General features: G+C 45.0%; 1 protein-coding gene across 11 annotated transcripts; it reads left to right on the forward strand.

Annotated features, from left to right (window-relative positions):
• Positions 1–78: 78 nt before the first annotated feature.
• LOC148903701 (uncharacterized) lies at positions 79–16,002 on the forward strand. 11 transcript variants are annotated; one of them, XM_089007204.1, is made up of 11 exons: positions 79–2,311; positions 6,579–6,689; positions 8,208–8,341; positions 9,434–9,508; positions 9,638–9,866; positions 10,036–10,173; positions 10,405–10,691; positions 11,097–14,214; positions 14,296–14,362; positions 14,437–14,480; positions 14,746–14,876. In XM_089007204.1, exons 1-10 carry the CDS (start codon positions 1,684–1,686, stop codon positions 14,462–14,464), a joined length of 4,815 nt encoding a protein of 1,604 aa, XP_088863330.1. In that variant the 5' UTR covers positions 79–1,683; the 3' UTR covers positions 14,465–14,480; positions 14,746–14,876. The 11 variants fall into 11 exon arrangements, with proteins under 11 accessions (XP_088863330.1, XP_088863349.1, XP_088863366.1 ...); XM_089007223.1 differs by having other exon boundaries at positions 14,440–14,480; XM_089007240.1 differs by having other exon boundaries at positions 14,311–14,362.
• The last annotated feature ends 308 nt before the right edge of the window (positions 16,003–16,310 follow it).

Below are 16,310 nucleotides of genomic sequence, written 5' to 3' on the forward strand. Positions count from 1 at the left end.
TGGCAGCCCATATCCCCCCCCCCCCCCCAGGCCTAAACTTTGACACCTGTGAAGTAAGGGATTAGCCAACTAGCTGAATAGAAAGAGAGCTAGCTCGCTCAATCACTAGCTAGCTCACTCGATAGATGATGATGGAACCTGAGCCTTGACTTTGACACCAGTGTTCGACAGGCGTGACTAAATGTGGTCAGAAAAAGCAATTCAATATGATATACAGTAAAGTCTCGTTATATCGATATCGGATATATCGATAGTCCCGGTTATATCGATACTATTTCTATGCACGTATGGAGAAAATTACATGCAAACAGGGTTGGATATATCGATAGTCCCGGTTATATCGATATTTTTTCGGACTCCCTTGAATATCGATATAACGAGACTTTACTGTATTTACAAAACTAAAAAAAATGCCCAAGTACAAATTAGGATTCCGTGAAAATAACCAGGATCACAACAAAATCCAAAAAGTGGTTGCAAAAGGCCACAGAATGATTCTGAAAAAAAATAAGACCAATTCATGACAAATACAAAACAGAAAATCTCAATACAGACGCTCCCCACCTTACGGATGAGATACGTTCTGAGCTGTCGTTCGTAAGGTGAATTTGTTTGTAAATTGCTTCAGTGCTATATTTTGTATGTAATGTATGTCTAAGTCAAGTACTGAACGGGTAAGTATGAAACATAGACGCTCTAACAGTCGTAAAATAAAGTCACACCTAGTGTAGAATGGGGACATATATCCTTGGGTCTTCACTAAGCCATGACTGAAGCTGCTGGCACGTAATTACTAAATAACATGCATTACATTTTGTTATGTATCGCCTCACCCGCGAAGAGGGATTTCCTGCCCACCCCATACCTGTCAACCCGTACGTTTTTGCCGTACAAAGTACTTTATTATGCATTTGAAGATGTGTTCGACGTATTAGAAAATCTGTACGGAAAAACGCAAATTTGTCAATTATGGGTACCATCCGGTATACACCGACTATCACGAAACGGCAAGTCAATCAAGTCAAACGAGTTCGCCGCAGTAGCCTCTATCTCGGTATCGTATTTTTTCCTTGCAAACAAAGCAAAGTACTCATTTTCACACTTTGCGACCAACTTCTCCTGTGAAAATTGAAGATCACGACTTGAAGCCATCAGTCTGCCTATCATCTGCCAAAAGCAGAGATGCAATCCTGAGGCCACCAAAGCCAAACACCTCATTGTCCAACTAGGTCATGAACAAATAAGGCTTGGCGGAGTCCAATCCTCACCCAAAAACAAATGTGTTCTTATGCTTTTGGTGGTACATCAAACTCATTAGCAACCTCTAAAGAACACGTGTTCCAAAATTTGATCTGACATGATACATGGTGCCAGGGTAAGCGTCCACATGGAGGTCCGAGATCCAAAGAAGGAACGATTGCAGGGTGACTCTGCAGCAACATGTGTTAAGGTCAGTCACCATCTGCAGACCTGGATAATCCTTGTGAGTAGATTAGCGACACACAGGCGACACTCAGGGGAAGATCCCACTTATGTTCCGATGCTTCTAGGCTGCGGTGAGGGGAGAGTTTTAGTTTCAGGGCTGATTTAAAAATGTCCATGGCCAGATTTTGATTTGGATTCAAGAACTAGCATAAATTGTTCTTGGCTCTGCAGTGGTGTTCTCCGGACATACGCGACAAGATGATTTCCTATGTGGAGTGTTTAGGTCGTGAAGGGGCAGGGAATAGCGTGGCGTCACAGTGCTGGAACTCGGAACCCGACGAGGAACAAGATCGTCTTCTTCCTCGTAAGATGGTCCCGCTTCAGCCCAAGACGGAGGGCAGTCTTCGGCGGCGTCTGCTGACGGCTAAAATCCACCAGCACCAGGAAGCCATCTGGGGACGAAATACGGGAATGGCCGGCTGGCCGCCGTCCGGTGACCAAAAGCCCCTCCAGCCCCAGGTGCAATACCCCAAACCTTGTTCCGACCAGAACTGTTCGCCAAAAGCCCGAGACTACGCAAGCGTCCCACCGGAGGCTCACGGCAAAATGCCATTGGGCGAAATTTACAGAAAGCCGCCCGTGCAGTCCCATCAGGTTCTTCGCCCCACCCTTCCGCAGTGGCGACGGACCAGCTCCTGCCCCCCCACCCCGGAGCCTCGCCTTGGCTACATCCCTCCGGAACCATCACCCCTGAAAGTCCACTCTCCTTTCAGCCAACCGGAAATACCACCGCAGCACGTTTACCGACCCGGCAAGAAACGCAAAATCAAGTTCTTCGCCTTTCAAAAGCAGCAGCGGAGGGAGGCCACGCCCCTTTTGCGCAAAGGTATTTTCTGTTCCGAAAATTTGCCGTTGCGTTGTATAATGTTCTTTGCGGAACCCGGGAGATGACATCAATGTATTTTATTGATGATAATCGAAAAACGTAAAACCTAGCTGAAAATGATGCTAAAATTGAACATTTATTTATTTAAGCAGCTAAATAAATAAAAATGACAGTTGGAGACACCATCCTTGTTCTACACCGCTTCAAATGACTTGTACTGAGCGTATTTTAAAAAGATTCCACCGCATATAGCTATATTTTACGTTTTAAGACTTGCGCTGAATAATCAGCAAGTCTTGTTTTTGAGTTGGTGTCGAGTCCGTATGTGACGTCACTAAAGGAACTCCCCACACCGAAAAAAAGACACATTATAGCAGTCCTTCCATCACGTCAATGCATTTTGCTGTGCTTGTTTGGTCTGAAAACGTCATGTTGCACCAAAAAGAGCTAGAAGAGGGCGACCAAGCTCCATATAAGGAATTTGTCAGCCTGTGGAAACGGGCTGATTAATTCCTCACAGCAGCTCGGTCGCCATTTTCTGCCTCTTTTTCATTGAGACATTTCCCCTCAATGTTGCCTCATAATGGCACGGAATAAATTCTTTAATCGATTGCAAACATGTATGCTTTCCTCTTCAGAATTTTTGATTTGATTTGAATCATATTCATAACTGGATATGTAACAAGAAAGCATCTTCTCCGAATCTGAAGCCATTGTTTTGATTCTCCAGCAATGCAAGACGTCTTGGCGTGACGTCACGGACTGGGGGCGGGACTTTCTGAAAATGCCCAATTCGCAGCTCAATTTTTTGCAGATTTTGGATACTTTAAGTCATTTTTATTGGTGTTTTGCATTTGAATAAAAATATCATACTACGTGTTTTGGGTATTTTAGATGATATAAAACGTTTTTCTGATGTCAGTTAGGAAACAAAAAAGTGACGTCGGTTGTCCTTTAATTAACCCTCCTTCCTGTGGACCTTCTGTATGTTTGCCAAGGATTAGCTCCATACGCCGAGCTAACAGCTCATTTTGACGACAGATGGCTTTCGCATTCAACAACTGCTACTTGGCAGCCTCACCTGTGAGCCCCACATGCTAAATCAAGGGCGGTAAAAAAAAACGTGCAAATGGCCGCTTCGGGGTGGGATTTGTACAGCCCCGATATGAATAACGAATGTAGGTGACCGTGCAGCCGATTTCCCACTGTTACCATGTGACCTACTTCCTGTCCAATTATAAAAACTAATTAAACGTGCATGGAAGAAAGAAAAGCTTTCAGGCATCGAGAAAGAATGAGTTGCTCCACTGGCCTCAATCGTTGACACATTTCCCAACCGGGGTGGAACTCAAGTTGAAGGTGCGATGATGGTTCGCGCCACCGGTTATCATGTTCAAAACCCCAGGGCCAGATCCAGTTTAGAAAATGTCTACCAGAGTTTTTTTTGGGAAAATTTTCATTTTGGTTGACTATCAATAGCTCCGATTTCCTCCCACATTCCTAAAACACAATGGCGAGCTGTGCATTTGACACCTAGGCCTTCAGTAGTGCTACATCTGAATCAATCACAGCCTTGAGAACTATTTGTTGACTATACAACCTTTACTGCAGCTACAGCTGCGACTCATATAAAAAGTGTGGTGTGATTCACTACAAGTCCACTAGAGGGTAGCGTTAGCCAGGAAATAAGGCCTGCGAGGAGACCTTGCTGTCGCCAGCTTGAAATCTGATTGGTTAAAGCAACAGTTTGATCGACACTTATTTGATGCGACAGGGCCCGCAGACTGATGGTAAAAGCATTCAGGAAGCTTTCGGACCTTCGTAACAAATGATGGCTGAAATGTGATTAGTTCAATGCTTTTATTGACAATTTGGAATTATTTCCTAAGAATTTATGGACAAAATAGAATTCACATAAGTCTCTGATTCAGATATTTTTAGGCCAGCAGAGAAGCTCTTGCAGGCCCTGACAGTCCACCACTGTTGGTGAATGGATCATTCCAAATTATCTTGATGTGTGATTTTTAAGCTTGAATGTTTTTTTTTCCGTCTATGTGTGCTCTGTCATTTGAAGAGCGGTTCAGGGTGTCCCCCGGCCTGCTGCACGATGATCGCTGGGTTAGGCTCCACCACCCCTCACGACTCCTGTGAGAATATAGCGGCTCAGAAAATTGATGTATGCGAAATCAAATGCATTGGAAATTGTACATACCAGTGGCGCCTTGACTTACGAGTGCTCCAATTGACTTCAATATTACAAATTACATATATGACTTCAATAGATACGAGCGATACTTTGGGCTGCGGGCCAAAATGTGATGAATTTGTGAGTGTCAAGCCATTAGGGCTATTCTGTTTGTTCAAGTTCAAAACTCGCGCCCGCACACACGCGTACACACACACACACACGCACACGTACACACGCACACGCAGCAGTCTGTAAAGAGAAAGGCATAGTGAGTGCGCATTTTTTAGAAACGCTACAGTGTCTCTGTGTGTAGGGGGGGTAACCTTATCACCTTGTGACAGACACGAAGGGTACATTTGCATATTGGCTGACTGCCAAAATGCTCATGCTTGTGTGTGAGAAGAGAGAGAGAGAGAGAGAGAGAGAGAGAGAGAGAGAGAGAGAGAGAGAGAGAGAGAGAGAGAGAGAGAGAGAGAGAGAGAGAGAGAGAGAGAGAGAGAGAGAGAGAGAGAGAGAGAGGAACCCCCCAAGCACACACATCCGGAGGGGGTGTGAAGAGCGAGATAGGTGAGCTAAATGGAATAGCGAGATGAAAATGATAAAGACAGATGGGATAGTGAGAGAGAAGACAGATGGGAGAGGAGGGGGAAAAAAACCAGCGTGGCCACAGTTACCTTGAAAGTAAAGTACGGGAACGATAACTTGGTTTTAAAAGAAACTAAGTTTGTTTCCAAGTTGCTTTAATCATTATAATCAGCAGTTACACAGTACATGACTATTCTAAAAACGGCACTTTCGAGTCAACAACAGGCCACGCCCCCTCCGTCTTTCCTGGTGACCCACCGCCACCCGAGTGATGATAAACAGCTAGATAGCGTGTTGATTATATCTACTTTAAAATATATATATGTTAATTAGTTTATTGTTTTGTTTTTCTGAATGCATGTACAACTATTCGATTTGTGGACGCCAGGTACATTGCGTCACTTCCTGAAACAGGAGCGTAATTGAAAAGTTTTACTTTAACCTTAACAAGTCTTCTAAAATGTTGTTATTTGGAAAGACTCCTTAAGTGAAATCACAACCAAGTGAAATCTTACTTGTGTTGCTTCACACACTATATACATCCACGAGGGATTCTCCAGAGCTGAAAATAATGTGCGATGTATTTTTCGTTTTTTTTTTCTTTCAAAATCGGAACATTTTACCTACAGGTAGAAGTTGATGCAGGCCATAAATTATGTAAATAACGTTTTGTGACCTTGGTGAGTGGCTGTAGTGTATTCTGATTATTTGACTGGAAAAAAAGTCGAGAGAGAGAGAGAGAAAGAGAGAGAGTGATAGCGAGTGACAAAGATGATAGAGATAAGGGAGAAAAGATCGAGGAAAGGATAGAGAAAGACAACAGATCGACCAAGATGGATAGAGGAAGATAGAAAAATGTGATCCAAGGAGACAAAATCGGGAGATTAATGACACGGGAAATAAGGACAGTGTTGAGAGGAGATGTTGAGTTGAGAGAGAGAGAGAGAGAGAGAGAGAGAGAGAGAGAGAGAGAGAGAGAGAGAGAGAGAGAGAGAGAGAGAGAGAGAGAGAGAGAGAGAGAGAGAGAGAGAGAGAGAGAGAGAGAGAGAGAGAGAGAGAGAGAGAGAGAGAGAGAGAGAGATGGGGAAGGTGGATGAAGAGGAGTGTGAGGATCACTGAGTTGCGCTGCAGTGGTGGTCAGCGGCATTCGTTAGTGTGTGCGTGTGTCTGTGTGTGTGCACGGGCGCTCGTGTGTGTTTGTGTGTGTGTGGCGGGGCGGAATGGTTCTGATCAACGCAGCCATCAAATTTGTCTTCAGTTATCTCAAAAAGAACACAGGCGAGTTTGTTCTCATCTTTGCATTCATCGTTCTGTGTATGCGTGTGTGTGTGTGTATGTGTGTGTATAAGTGTGTATGCACTCCTCACACAATAGCTTGGCCACTTTTGAAAAGGACAGATTCGGGTGTGCGGCTTGCCGGTTACCATAGCAAGCATCTCCTTGCGTCAAGATCAAGCAGCGCTGAACCATGTCCTGATTCCCTTGTGTCTGCAGCAAAGGACAGCGACCGCTGGTCCATTCACTACACAACCCAGAAGCCCCAGCAGGGTCTGCTCTTCATCCCCGCAAATGGGAAACACGGGATTGATGCCGAGGACTTGCAAGGTCAGAGTTGTTTGCAGAATGAGTGCGTCACTGGGTTGCAAAAAATCTTGGGTGACAAGGATTACTGTAATTTGATGTTTGTTTCACAACTGTTGTGCCTTACTCTATGAGCCAAATTCAATAATCTGCAGTAATGTTCGGCATTCTCTGGAGAGGATAAATAATATATGCGAATGCAAATTATTATATCATTGTCTAGGTGACCTGTGGTTTAAAAATGTGTAGCTTGAACTGTACCAATTTATACTGTGTTAGCCTGTCTATGGGATTTTCCATTATTTGTTAGTATTCAAGCTAAGAAGAGACGCATGAAGAATTCCAATACTGAAGCAGTAAACAGAAATAATATTAATCCTTTGTTCATAGGGTAAATATTATCTCCATGAGTATCGTCTGTCTGTGCGTTGCGCCACTCTTGGTTTTCAAACATTTATCACTTAAAGTACAACCGACGCCGCCGGACAAGTTGTGTCCATAATTTATAAAATCACTTCAAATGATTTCAACTGAGCGTATTTTACAAAGATTCCACCACCTACAGCTATATTTTACGTTTTAAGACTCACACTGAATATTCCGGAAGTCTTGTTTTTGAGTTGGTGACGAGTCCTCACGACACGTCACTGAAGGAACGCCCCTGACCGAGAAAGGACACATTGTATCACGTCAATGCATTTTGCGGTACTTTGTTTGGTCTGAAAACTTCGTGTTGATCCGTGTTGATGGCGAAATTAGAAGGAAAACACACAAATAACGCAATGGTGAATCGTTGTGTGTTGCACCGAGCATCTTTTTGATATTCGCTGACAAAAATTCTAAGGAAACAAATCAGCCGGTTTCCACGGAGCTTTGTCGCCATCTTCTGCCTCTTTTTGGTGCTACATTCCCCTCACCCAGCTACCTCAAAATGACACGGAATAAATTATTTAATCGATTGCAAACATGTATGCTTTCCTCTTCAGAACTATTTGAATCATATTCGTAACTGGATGAGTAACAAGAAAGCATGTTCTCCGAATCTGAAGCCATTGTTTTGATTCTCCAGCAATGCAGGACGTCTTGGCGTGACACCACGAACAAGGGGGCGGGACCTTCTGAAACTGGGCACTTCCGGTTTCAATTTTTTTGCAGTTTCAGCACACTTTAAGTCATTTTATTGGTGTTTTGCATTTGACTAAAACTATCATACTGATTGTTTTGGGTATTTTAGATGCTATAAAATGTTTTTTTCTGATGTCAGTTAGGAAACAAAAAAGTGATGTCGGCTGTCCTTTAAAGATTAAAACCCTGCCGCACAGATGCTATTCGTTAACCTGTTTGTTTGCATTGTCTGTTAGCACAAAGCTAATAAAGGAGGAAGTATGCACTTTATGCAGTCAATGATGTCACAAGCATGCACCTCAAAGCATCATGGAACATATTGACATTGGGTGACATTGTTTGGAAGACTTTTGACACGCAAAACGTTTGTTTCTGTTCCTTTTTCGACACATGGCGTGTGCGTAACATGTTGCACAGTGACGCAGCATGGAGACAGCAAACCGACCACCTCGCTGCTGGGCACGCCGAGACCCACCTACTGCACATCAACAGGACTCCGCCAATCAGAGGGCAGGGTGCACAGGCGATGGAGGGACAAAAGCAGAAAGATGGTGAGAACCTCTCCTAAATATTTCTCAGCCTGAAAATTTAAACGATGACATGATGTTCAACATAAATGAGCATCCTCGGTCCGGGGAGTTAATTACAACTCCAAGACAGCCTGGTGTGGCATCAACAAATGACGTTGAGAAAGGATCTATCGTTACCGCATCACAGGCAGTAGGGGAAAAATATGATCTGAAAATATGACATCACTTAAAACTTGACTTTATTCTTCACTTCTTACCCTGAGATGGACTACAAACGGTCTCTGGTTAAATGGCAAACCTACCGGGTTTCAAACTCAAGCCCACGGGGCTGGATGTGGGCAACCATGTCATTTCACATGGAATGCGAAAAGCAAATCGTGTGTGTCATGATCCTGGCTAAAATCTGAATTGTGCGTGTGATTGTCATTTGTCATGAATCAAGTTGACATTTGGCGATCAATTTGTTTCCCCGTTTAAGACTCACTGAAACAATAATTGTATAAAATGACAAAACAATAGCGTTTTTTATGATATGTCACAAGGAAGGAATGACAATGCTGACGAAGGCTAAGATAAGTTAAGATAAGATAACGTTTATTGGTCTCACAATGGAGACATTCCCAATTCACAGCAACAAAGTTATGAAAGGAAGAAGAAAAAAAAATGAAGTAGAACACGGGTGTCAAAGTCAAGGCCCAGGGGCCAAATCCGGCCCACCACATCATTTTTTTCGGCCCGCGAAATAAAATCAAACTTGTGAAATTCCATGATGCTATCTAAAATACTATATATTTTTAGATGTAAACCACAATAACAGTCATTATTCTTGACTTGGATTGGATTGGATTTGGATTGGATTTGCCTTTATTAGTCTAGCAGTGGAGAAATTTACATTTCACAGCAGCAAAGTTATGAAAGAAATGAAAGTAGAAAAGCAAAACACAGGAGCTGCTGGAAGGCAGCCACTCTCTCTTCAGATCCATCAATTTGTTGTGTACAAGTGTAACGGCCCTCCAAAATGGCACGTGACCAAAATAAGTTTTGACACCTCCAGTCTGACTCCTCTAAGTGGTCTCACTGTCTCTTCTTCTGTCCGTCTTTCTGTCGCTTCAGAGGTCCACATTTTGGGACTTTCTCTCCCAGTCATGTTTTTCTCTTTGTCTCGAGTGGTCAGTTTGGAAGAGAAAGGTAAACACGGGGCACTAGGTTAGATGTAGAATACCGGTAGAACAGTACCCTGACCTCCAGTTGTTCCAACATGACAGCCATCATTGGTAGTAGATGTACGCAGACGAGTAAACCGAGATGTCATCCCAGTCCTCAGCCTCTTCGGATGAAGAGGAAACGGTTGTCCTCGGAAACACACGTCCTTTTACCCCAATCATTCTCAACCCGGCTAATCTCAACTCCTGCTGGGACGTCTTTGGTTATGAGACTGAAGTTGGGGCAAAGGCGGAGCCAAACCCCCGACTCCCGACCCCAGAGGAGAAGATGAGGCAACAGGCAGATGCGGTGACAACCGAAGTAGTTCCCATCAACATAACAGGTGGGCACCAGAGCTGGACAGTTGCCGTAATGCAATTGTTTTTTTTCCCTCACTTGAAATGGCGAGTAAAGCACAGTTGAAGTCGAAATGTTGAAGAATCACCTGAGCTACATATTTGAGTTTTGGACCCACTTATTTTCACAAGTTGTATCTTCCAACTCGGTGACAGGTCAAAGTTTCGATCGGCAAGCGAACTTCCGAAAAGTGGCTTGCAACCTGGACTCATCATCCTGCCGCCGTCGGAATCCAAACCACCGCATCTCAATCCCTGTGAACCATGTTGATGTTGTCAATCAACACGATACAGGTGACTTACAATTACAATTAAATCATTCCAACAATTATTCAAACAACCAATAAAAGGACATATACTGAATGTTTTAGGATTGTGGGAGGAAAAAAATAAGTAGCCGGAGTAAACGCATACAGGCACACCTTTACAATCCGAGTTATTGCTGATTACGTTTGGGGAAACACAGCTCCAGCTCTCCTGTCGACCAAAAATTCACGATGCCATCACATTTCCTCCTGTTTTCAGATTCGCCGGGTGATCAATGCTCCACAGCCTCCCAACTTGACCAACAGGAAGAGGAGGAGCTGGTCATGAAGAAGAGGGAGTCGCTGGCGAGGAAAATCCGAGCACCGAGGGGTGAGGGGCTAGCCAGCCTCATGATGTCCCTCACCTCACCACGTATCGAGAGCCTCCCTTGCTCCTCGAACACACGCAGCCTACCACGCGTGGCCACCAGCTCCTCTCTGGACTCAGATGCCAGCTGCAACGGTGTCTCTTACAGGAGACTCAGCGCATCCTCATCGTGTTCCCAGGTCAGTTTCCATAAGCCATCGTCACGGGGAATACTCGAACAAAGATATATTTGGCAAGTCATTGAAGTACCTTCTACATATGGAGAACTGGGAAGCATAAAACCATTTTCAAAATTGCCATTTGGGAACTTGCTAGTGGACATTTCACCGGACTGAGAGCATCAGTGTCATGCCCCCGGCACACCAGACAATTGGGTAACAGAAAGTAGACCAGACCTTAGACCAGTTAAACAGATACTGCAACTGAATATATATCAATAATAATATAATAGTATCACCCCCCTAAATCGTTGTCAGAATCAATAAATTGAAGAGTAAACCAGTTAGCGAACAGGTTTCCATTTAGGACAATGAAGTTTGGATGAACTGGACTGAACTGAACCAAGACTTTGTTCCCATCTTTAGGATTTTCCCACTGATCTTCAGCCCCTGTTACCCTGTGGTGTGAGCTCAGGGGTCAGTCCTCAGTGTCCTTCCCAATCTCCTCTCAGCACCCCTTCCTGTTCCCAGACGTGGGGGAGGACTTTGGACTGTGGCCAGTCTCCAAACTGCAACTCCAACCTCTCCCTTTCCACTCAAATAGCAGATCCAGAGTCTCTGAATGAAGAGTCCGTCCTCTCCCTCTCTGGAAGCCATTCTTCCCTCCAGACCATGTGTCGTACTGTTGGCAACTGGAGTCCCACCAACCAGGAGACAAGTCCAGTTCCTGTGGTCTCTCCGGCTTGCTCTTCCTCTAGTAACTTTGCGTCAGTGTACTCAGAGAATGTGATGACCTTATCGTCCTGGCAGAGTCGAACTAGTTTGTCCAGCACCTCCTCCTCCTGCCGTAGCATCTCCCTCCGCAAGTCCAAGCGTCCGCCTCTGCCACCTTTACGTACCGACTCCCTCAGGCGTCGAAACGGTCTCGGCAAGTCATGTTATTTATCATTGAACCCCGCTATGGAGAGGAGTCCTTGCTCTTCAGCAGAGGTCTTGGATGATCCCTGGGTACCTCGTTACCATACCGCACAACTCCAGAGTGCGAGGGCCTCGGGGACAGTCGCAAGCTTTGAAACTTCAAGTGTAGACCAGCATACATCGTCACACAACAACATACCTTCAGGCTCTGGCCGCAATCTTGGGCTTTCCCATTATTCTCCGGTCTTAAAAGATGACGGCCAACCTCAAAATCTCACTTCCCCCTCGAGTGGTTACTCCAGTCAGTCCAGTACCCCCGTGACGGGAACCTCCCCAGGAGCCTTGTATCTTTCCCAAAACTTCCCTTTTTTCTATCCTTGTGTGAATTCTCTCCCCCTGTCTACCAAGAAGTTTAAACCCTATCCTCCGGATAGGAGGTCCTCTCTACTCTCGTCCTCTTTTTCCTCTTCTTCATTGTCATCCTGCTCCTCCTCCAACTCCTCTTCCCAGCAAACTCACCACATTACCCACGTCCCTCCAACTCCCCCTCCTGCACCCCCTCTCCCACCTCCTCTTCCTCTCCAACCCTCATTTCTTCAACCCAGACCTCAGCCACCTTCTTGTCTTCCACCTCCCCGACCTCTCCCACCGCCTCTTCATCGTCATTTCCAACTTTCGTCTCCTCCTTGCCAACCTTCATCTCTTCATCCCTCTCCACTGCCACCTTGTACTCTTCTCCCTCGTCAGAGTCATTCCCCTGCACCTTTACTCCCACCGTCATCTCTTCCTCTTTGGCCGGCTCATCTCTCACCATCTTCTCTTCCTCCCCCACCTCCTCCTCCTCTCCCACCTCCTCCTCCTCTCCCACCATCAAATCTTCCTCTTCAGCCCGCTCCAACAAAACCTTTATCTGAACATCTCACTCCCCTCTCAAGCTCCCCGCTTCCTCTTCGCCCCTCTCCTTTCTCACCTTCTTCGGTCCTTCCTCCAACTTCTCCACCATCATCACTTCCTCTTCAGCCTCCCCACCTTCTACTGTTTTCCCGTCATCTCCCATCTTCTCCTCATCCCGCTCCCCCTCCTATCCCACCGTCATCTCTTCCTCCTCACCTCCCTCCTCGCCCGCCTTATTGTCTTCCTCCAATGGCACCTCCTCTTTCATCTTCATATTTTCCTTCTCCATCTTGTCCTTCTTCTCTCTTACCTTCATTAACTCCACCTTCCCTACGACCATCATCAATCCCCTCCCCTCCCCAGCCTCCATTTGCCTCTCGACCCCCTCCTCCTCCATACTCCCACGCAGTCAAGCAGTCCTGCCAACACGCCGCCTTGATTTCAATGTCATCCAGTGTCCTAAAGCCACGTCTTGGATTACACCTACCACCGGGCTTCGTCAGGCCCCCAAATTGCTGTGTGAACGGTATAAACCTATCCAACACCCCTTTAGTCACTGCACAGGCTTTGCGGAGTGTCAAACTTCGCTCCATCACAAACCACGAAGCTCCACCTCTAGACAGTGTGATAGCTGATACTCCTCAGCGAGATGTTGATCTGAGTCTTCATACCAGTGCCCGTGTCAATTCAAAGCAACAACAACCTGAAATATTGCCTTGTTGTGAGCCGGTGTCCAGGAATAAAAACACCCAGCTCCAAACGGTGAACCAAAATGATCAACCCATAAATGGTCAAATTGATTCAGGGGATTCTCAAATCAACATCAGACTGGTGAATAATCACCTACGTGAAGGATCCTGTCCGAAAATGTCTGATGCTACCCCAACCCAAGTGTTATCAGGGACCAAACTAATGGAGTCATCATACAGGCCACAACATGATAACCATCAAGTCACCGGCGATTCAACGTGCCATCCGTGTGACGTTACAAGCCTGAAGAAGAAGAAGCCCATCCTTCCAAAGAAGCCCAATCTTAGTATTCTGGGGGTGGGAACATCGCCAGAGTCCAGAGAATATCCAAAAGGGGAGTGTGGCTTGGCGTCAATTGGATCTGACTTTGTAAATCCTCAATGCTTCCCAGAAGCCACTAATTCCAAAGAATGTGTCAATGGGCCGACAGGTAATAAGTTCCACAGTGACACTTCATCAAGCAATAAGGGCTATCATTGCTCGAGCATGGCCGATATTCTATCTTCTTTTGATGGACCTTGGTTGGAGGCTTTAACATCTAGCTCTTTAGCGGTCCAAATGGGTACTGGGTCATCCCTCCACCAGAGAAAATCTCATAGGAAGATGATGAGGTCACTGGGTGAGGATAAGGAAGAAGACAATAAGGAGACGACATCAACTCTAATGTTTTCCACCTCCAAAAATGACAAACCACGGAAGAAGAGAAGGCCGACAGGAAGATGCCCACTCATAATGGCCTCGAATAGAGTATCTACATCCTCTTCTTCATCATCTTCATCATCTTCATCATTATCCTCAGACGAAGAGTCACAGCCAAGGGAGAGCAGTTTTTGCGGCATCACGGGTCTCAGAAGCTGCTCCCTGAGCCGCGTACTTTCGGGCGAGAAGCTGCAAGGCGCACTCTCACTGACGGACCTCCTCATGGAAGAGGATAAAGAGGAGGTTGCAGCCAGGAAGGAAGATGCCGGCTGGCGTTCTGAAGGTAGGTACGCTGGTTCCTGCGGTCAATGTTAGATGGGGAGCCGCGTGTTGGCATTAAGTAACGTATCTTGTAATCGCGCAGCTGGGCTCTTTCCAGGTGAATCTGCAGGACCACGAACAACCGAGGACCTATTTGCCATTATCCACAGGTAAACGTCAAACACACATACAATAACACATCCATGGGGTTGACTCATGTGCTTGTTTTCTTTCCCACGCAAAGCAGTGCATTATGGGAAGGAACAGCTTGATCGGCAGCCAGTAAAGGCAAGCAGGTGGAATGTAGATCCTTGAGATTTAGACCAGGGGTTCTCAAACTTTTTGGGACCCTTTACAGAGGTTGTGTAAATGCGGAGGTCAACCAACCACAGTTTGAGAGCCCTTGTTCTAGACGCCCCCTCTACAGTCAACTTTTTTGCTAACATTTTCCTAGTCACCTTCCTTCCCCCCCTCTGTCAAGGTTGTAACAAAAGACTACAAAGGCCACCCATCCAAAAGACGTGAACATCTCTCATTTGTGCGTCCGTCTCAGGTCAAAGCGAAAGATGTTTGGGCGAAGAGATTCTTCTGGTCTTACCTCAATCGACCACAGACCTCGCCCGAGATCACAGTCCGTGGTAACCTTCAAAGGTAAAAGACCATCCAAAAGTGAGAGCTTCAAGACACTACTGCTGAGAAAGGGGAGTCGCCTGCAGTCATCCTCCCGTATGTCGGCTGTGGATCGTCTTCGAGTAGTGGCCACTCCCATCACCTCCGTCCCTCTTCGTGCCCGCTTCCAAGCAACGTACTTGTGTTACGCAAACACCGACATGGCTCTTGACGTGTTACAAACGTGCCACAACGTGACAGCACCCTCGGCTCTGAGGCAAAGAGCCTCACACTTGCCTGCTTGTCGTCGTCGTCGTCACTTTGCTGGCCCTATGACTGCCATCTATGAGCGGGAAGGAGAAGAAGAGTAACATGATGATAATGCTATAACCTTTATTGTCTGACATTGAAGAAATTCCTAATTCATAGCCAAGTTATGAAAGGACGAGAAAAGTAAAAAGAATAAGTAGAAAAACAAAATTGAGGAGATGCTGTAAATGCAGCCAGTCACGCGGCACCATGTGCATTACTGACAAAAAAAGTTGGGGTCTTTTTTTGTTGATTTTTTCAACATGAGTTTTACTCAAAAAAGTTGGGGTATTTTTTGTTGTTGGTTTTTTTACATGAATTTAATTCAGGAAAAAAAATAATTGGGTTCTTTTTTATGTGTATAACACAACTCACAAAAAATAGTTGGAGTCATTTTATGAGGTTTCAGGCCAACCCCATAGTGAATTTTATCATTCGGGTCCTTGTAGAGAGCCACACGGTGCAGAGATACAAACAATTTTTAGAACAAGTGGATCAATTTCAGCTCAGTTGATCCAGAAATTTCACCTGAAAAGTTTCTTTGGTACCCCTCAAGACTCAAAAGACTCATCATCATCATCATGTTCCATCAAGTTTTTATGTCGTCTTTTCTCTTTATTACATGTGTATGTATACAACACTAATGGTTGACCACCCTCCTCATTATTTTCTCAAACGTGCTGAAATAAATTCAGCTGTAGTTGAATGCAATATCAATGTTATTTTAATTTTAACGTGTGTTTAAAAAAACTCCTGGGTTTATCATCTACTGTACTGTCGTCCAGTTTCACATACCGAACCAGCATGGAATCTGTCACCGTGTTACAAGCAATGAATCCAGTTTATAAGAGCAATAAACGCGATGTATATGACGTAAAATCTACGTAAATTGTCGAAAATTGTGTCTAAATAAAGTTTTGTAGAGCGAAAAGTAACATGTCGCACACAGTTGAATGACATAAAAGGGGAATACAAGCACATAAGAAAAAAGAATCACACGCCCAAAAAACAATAAGTTCAAAAATTTTCTTTCCGACTTGCATTTGAGGGCAACTAACAGCACTAATAATAACATAAATACAATTTTAACAGTGTAGAGTTTATGGTTTAAGCGGAGAAATTCTAATTGTACTCTTGAAATCATTTGAAGCAAATTTTCATTCTTCAAAAATTCTGGAATGACCCCGGAAGCATCGGCGA

This window comes from Hippocampus bargibanti, linkage group LG01 (assembly GCF_051943395.1).
Source record: "Hippocampus bargibanti isolate YZ-2025 linkage group LG01, ASM5194339v1, whole genome shotgun sequence".
NCBI classification, from domain to species: domain Eukaryota; kingdom Metazoa; phylum Chordata; class Actinopteri; order Syngnathiformes; family Syngnathidae; genus Hippocampus; species Hippocampus bargibanti.

Bases quoted from the DNA above. Each gene is read 5' to 3' on its own strand.
- LOC148903701 (XM_089007195.1), top strand. From the start codon at position 1,684: ATGATTTCCTATGTGGAGTGTTTAGGTCGTGAAGGGGCAGGGAATAGC. The intron at 6,690-8,207 runs GTCAGAGTTGTT...CATGTTGCACAG, and splicing joins TGATGCCGAGGACTTGCAAG to TGACGCAGCATGGAGACAGC. The intron at 9,509-9,637 runs GTAAACACGGGG...ATGTCATCCCAG, and splicing joins GGTCAGTTTGGAAGAGAAAG to TCCTCAGCCTCTTCGGATGA.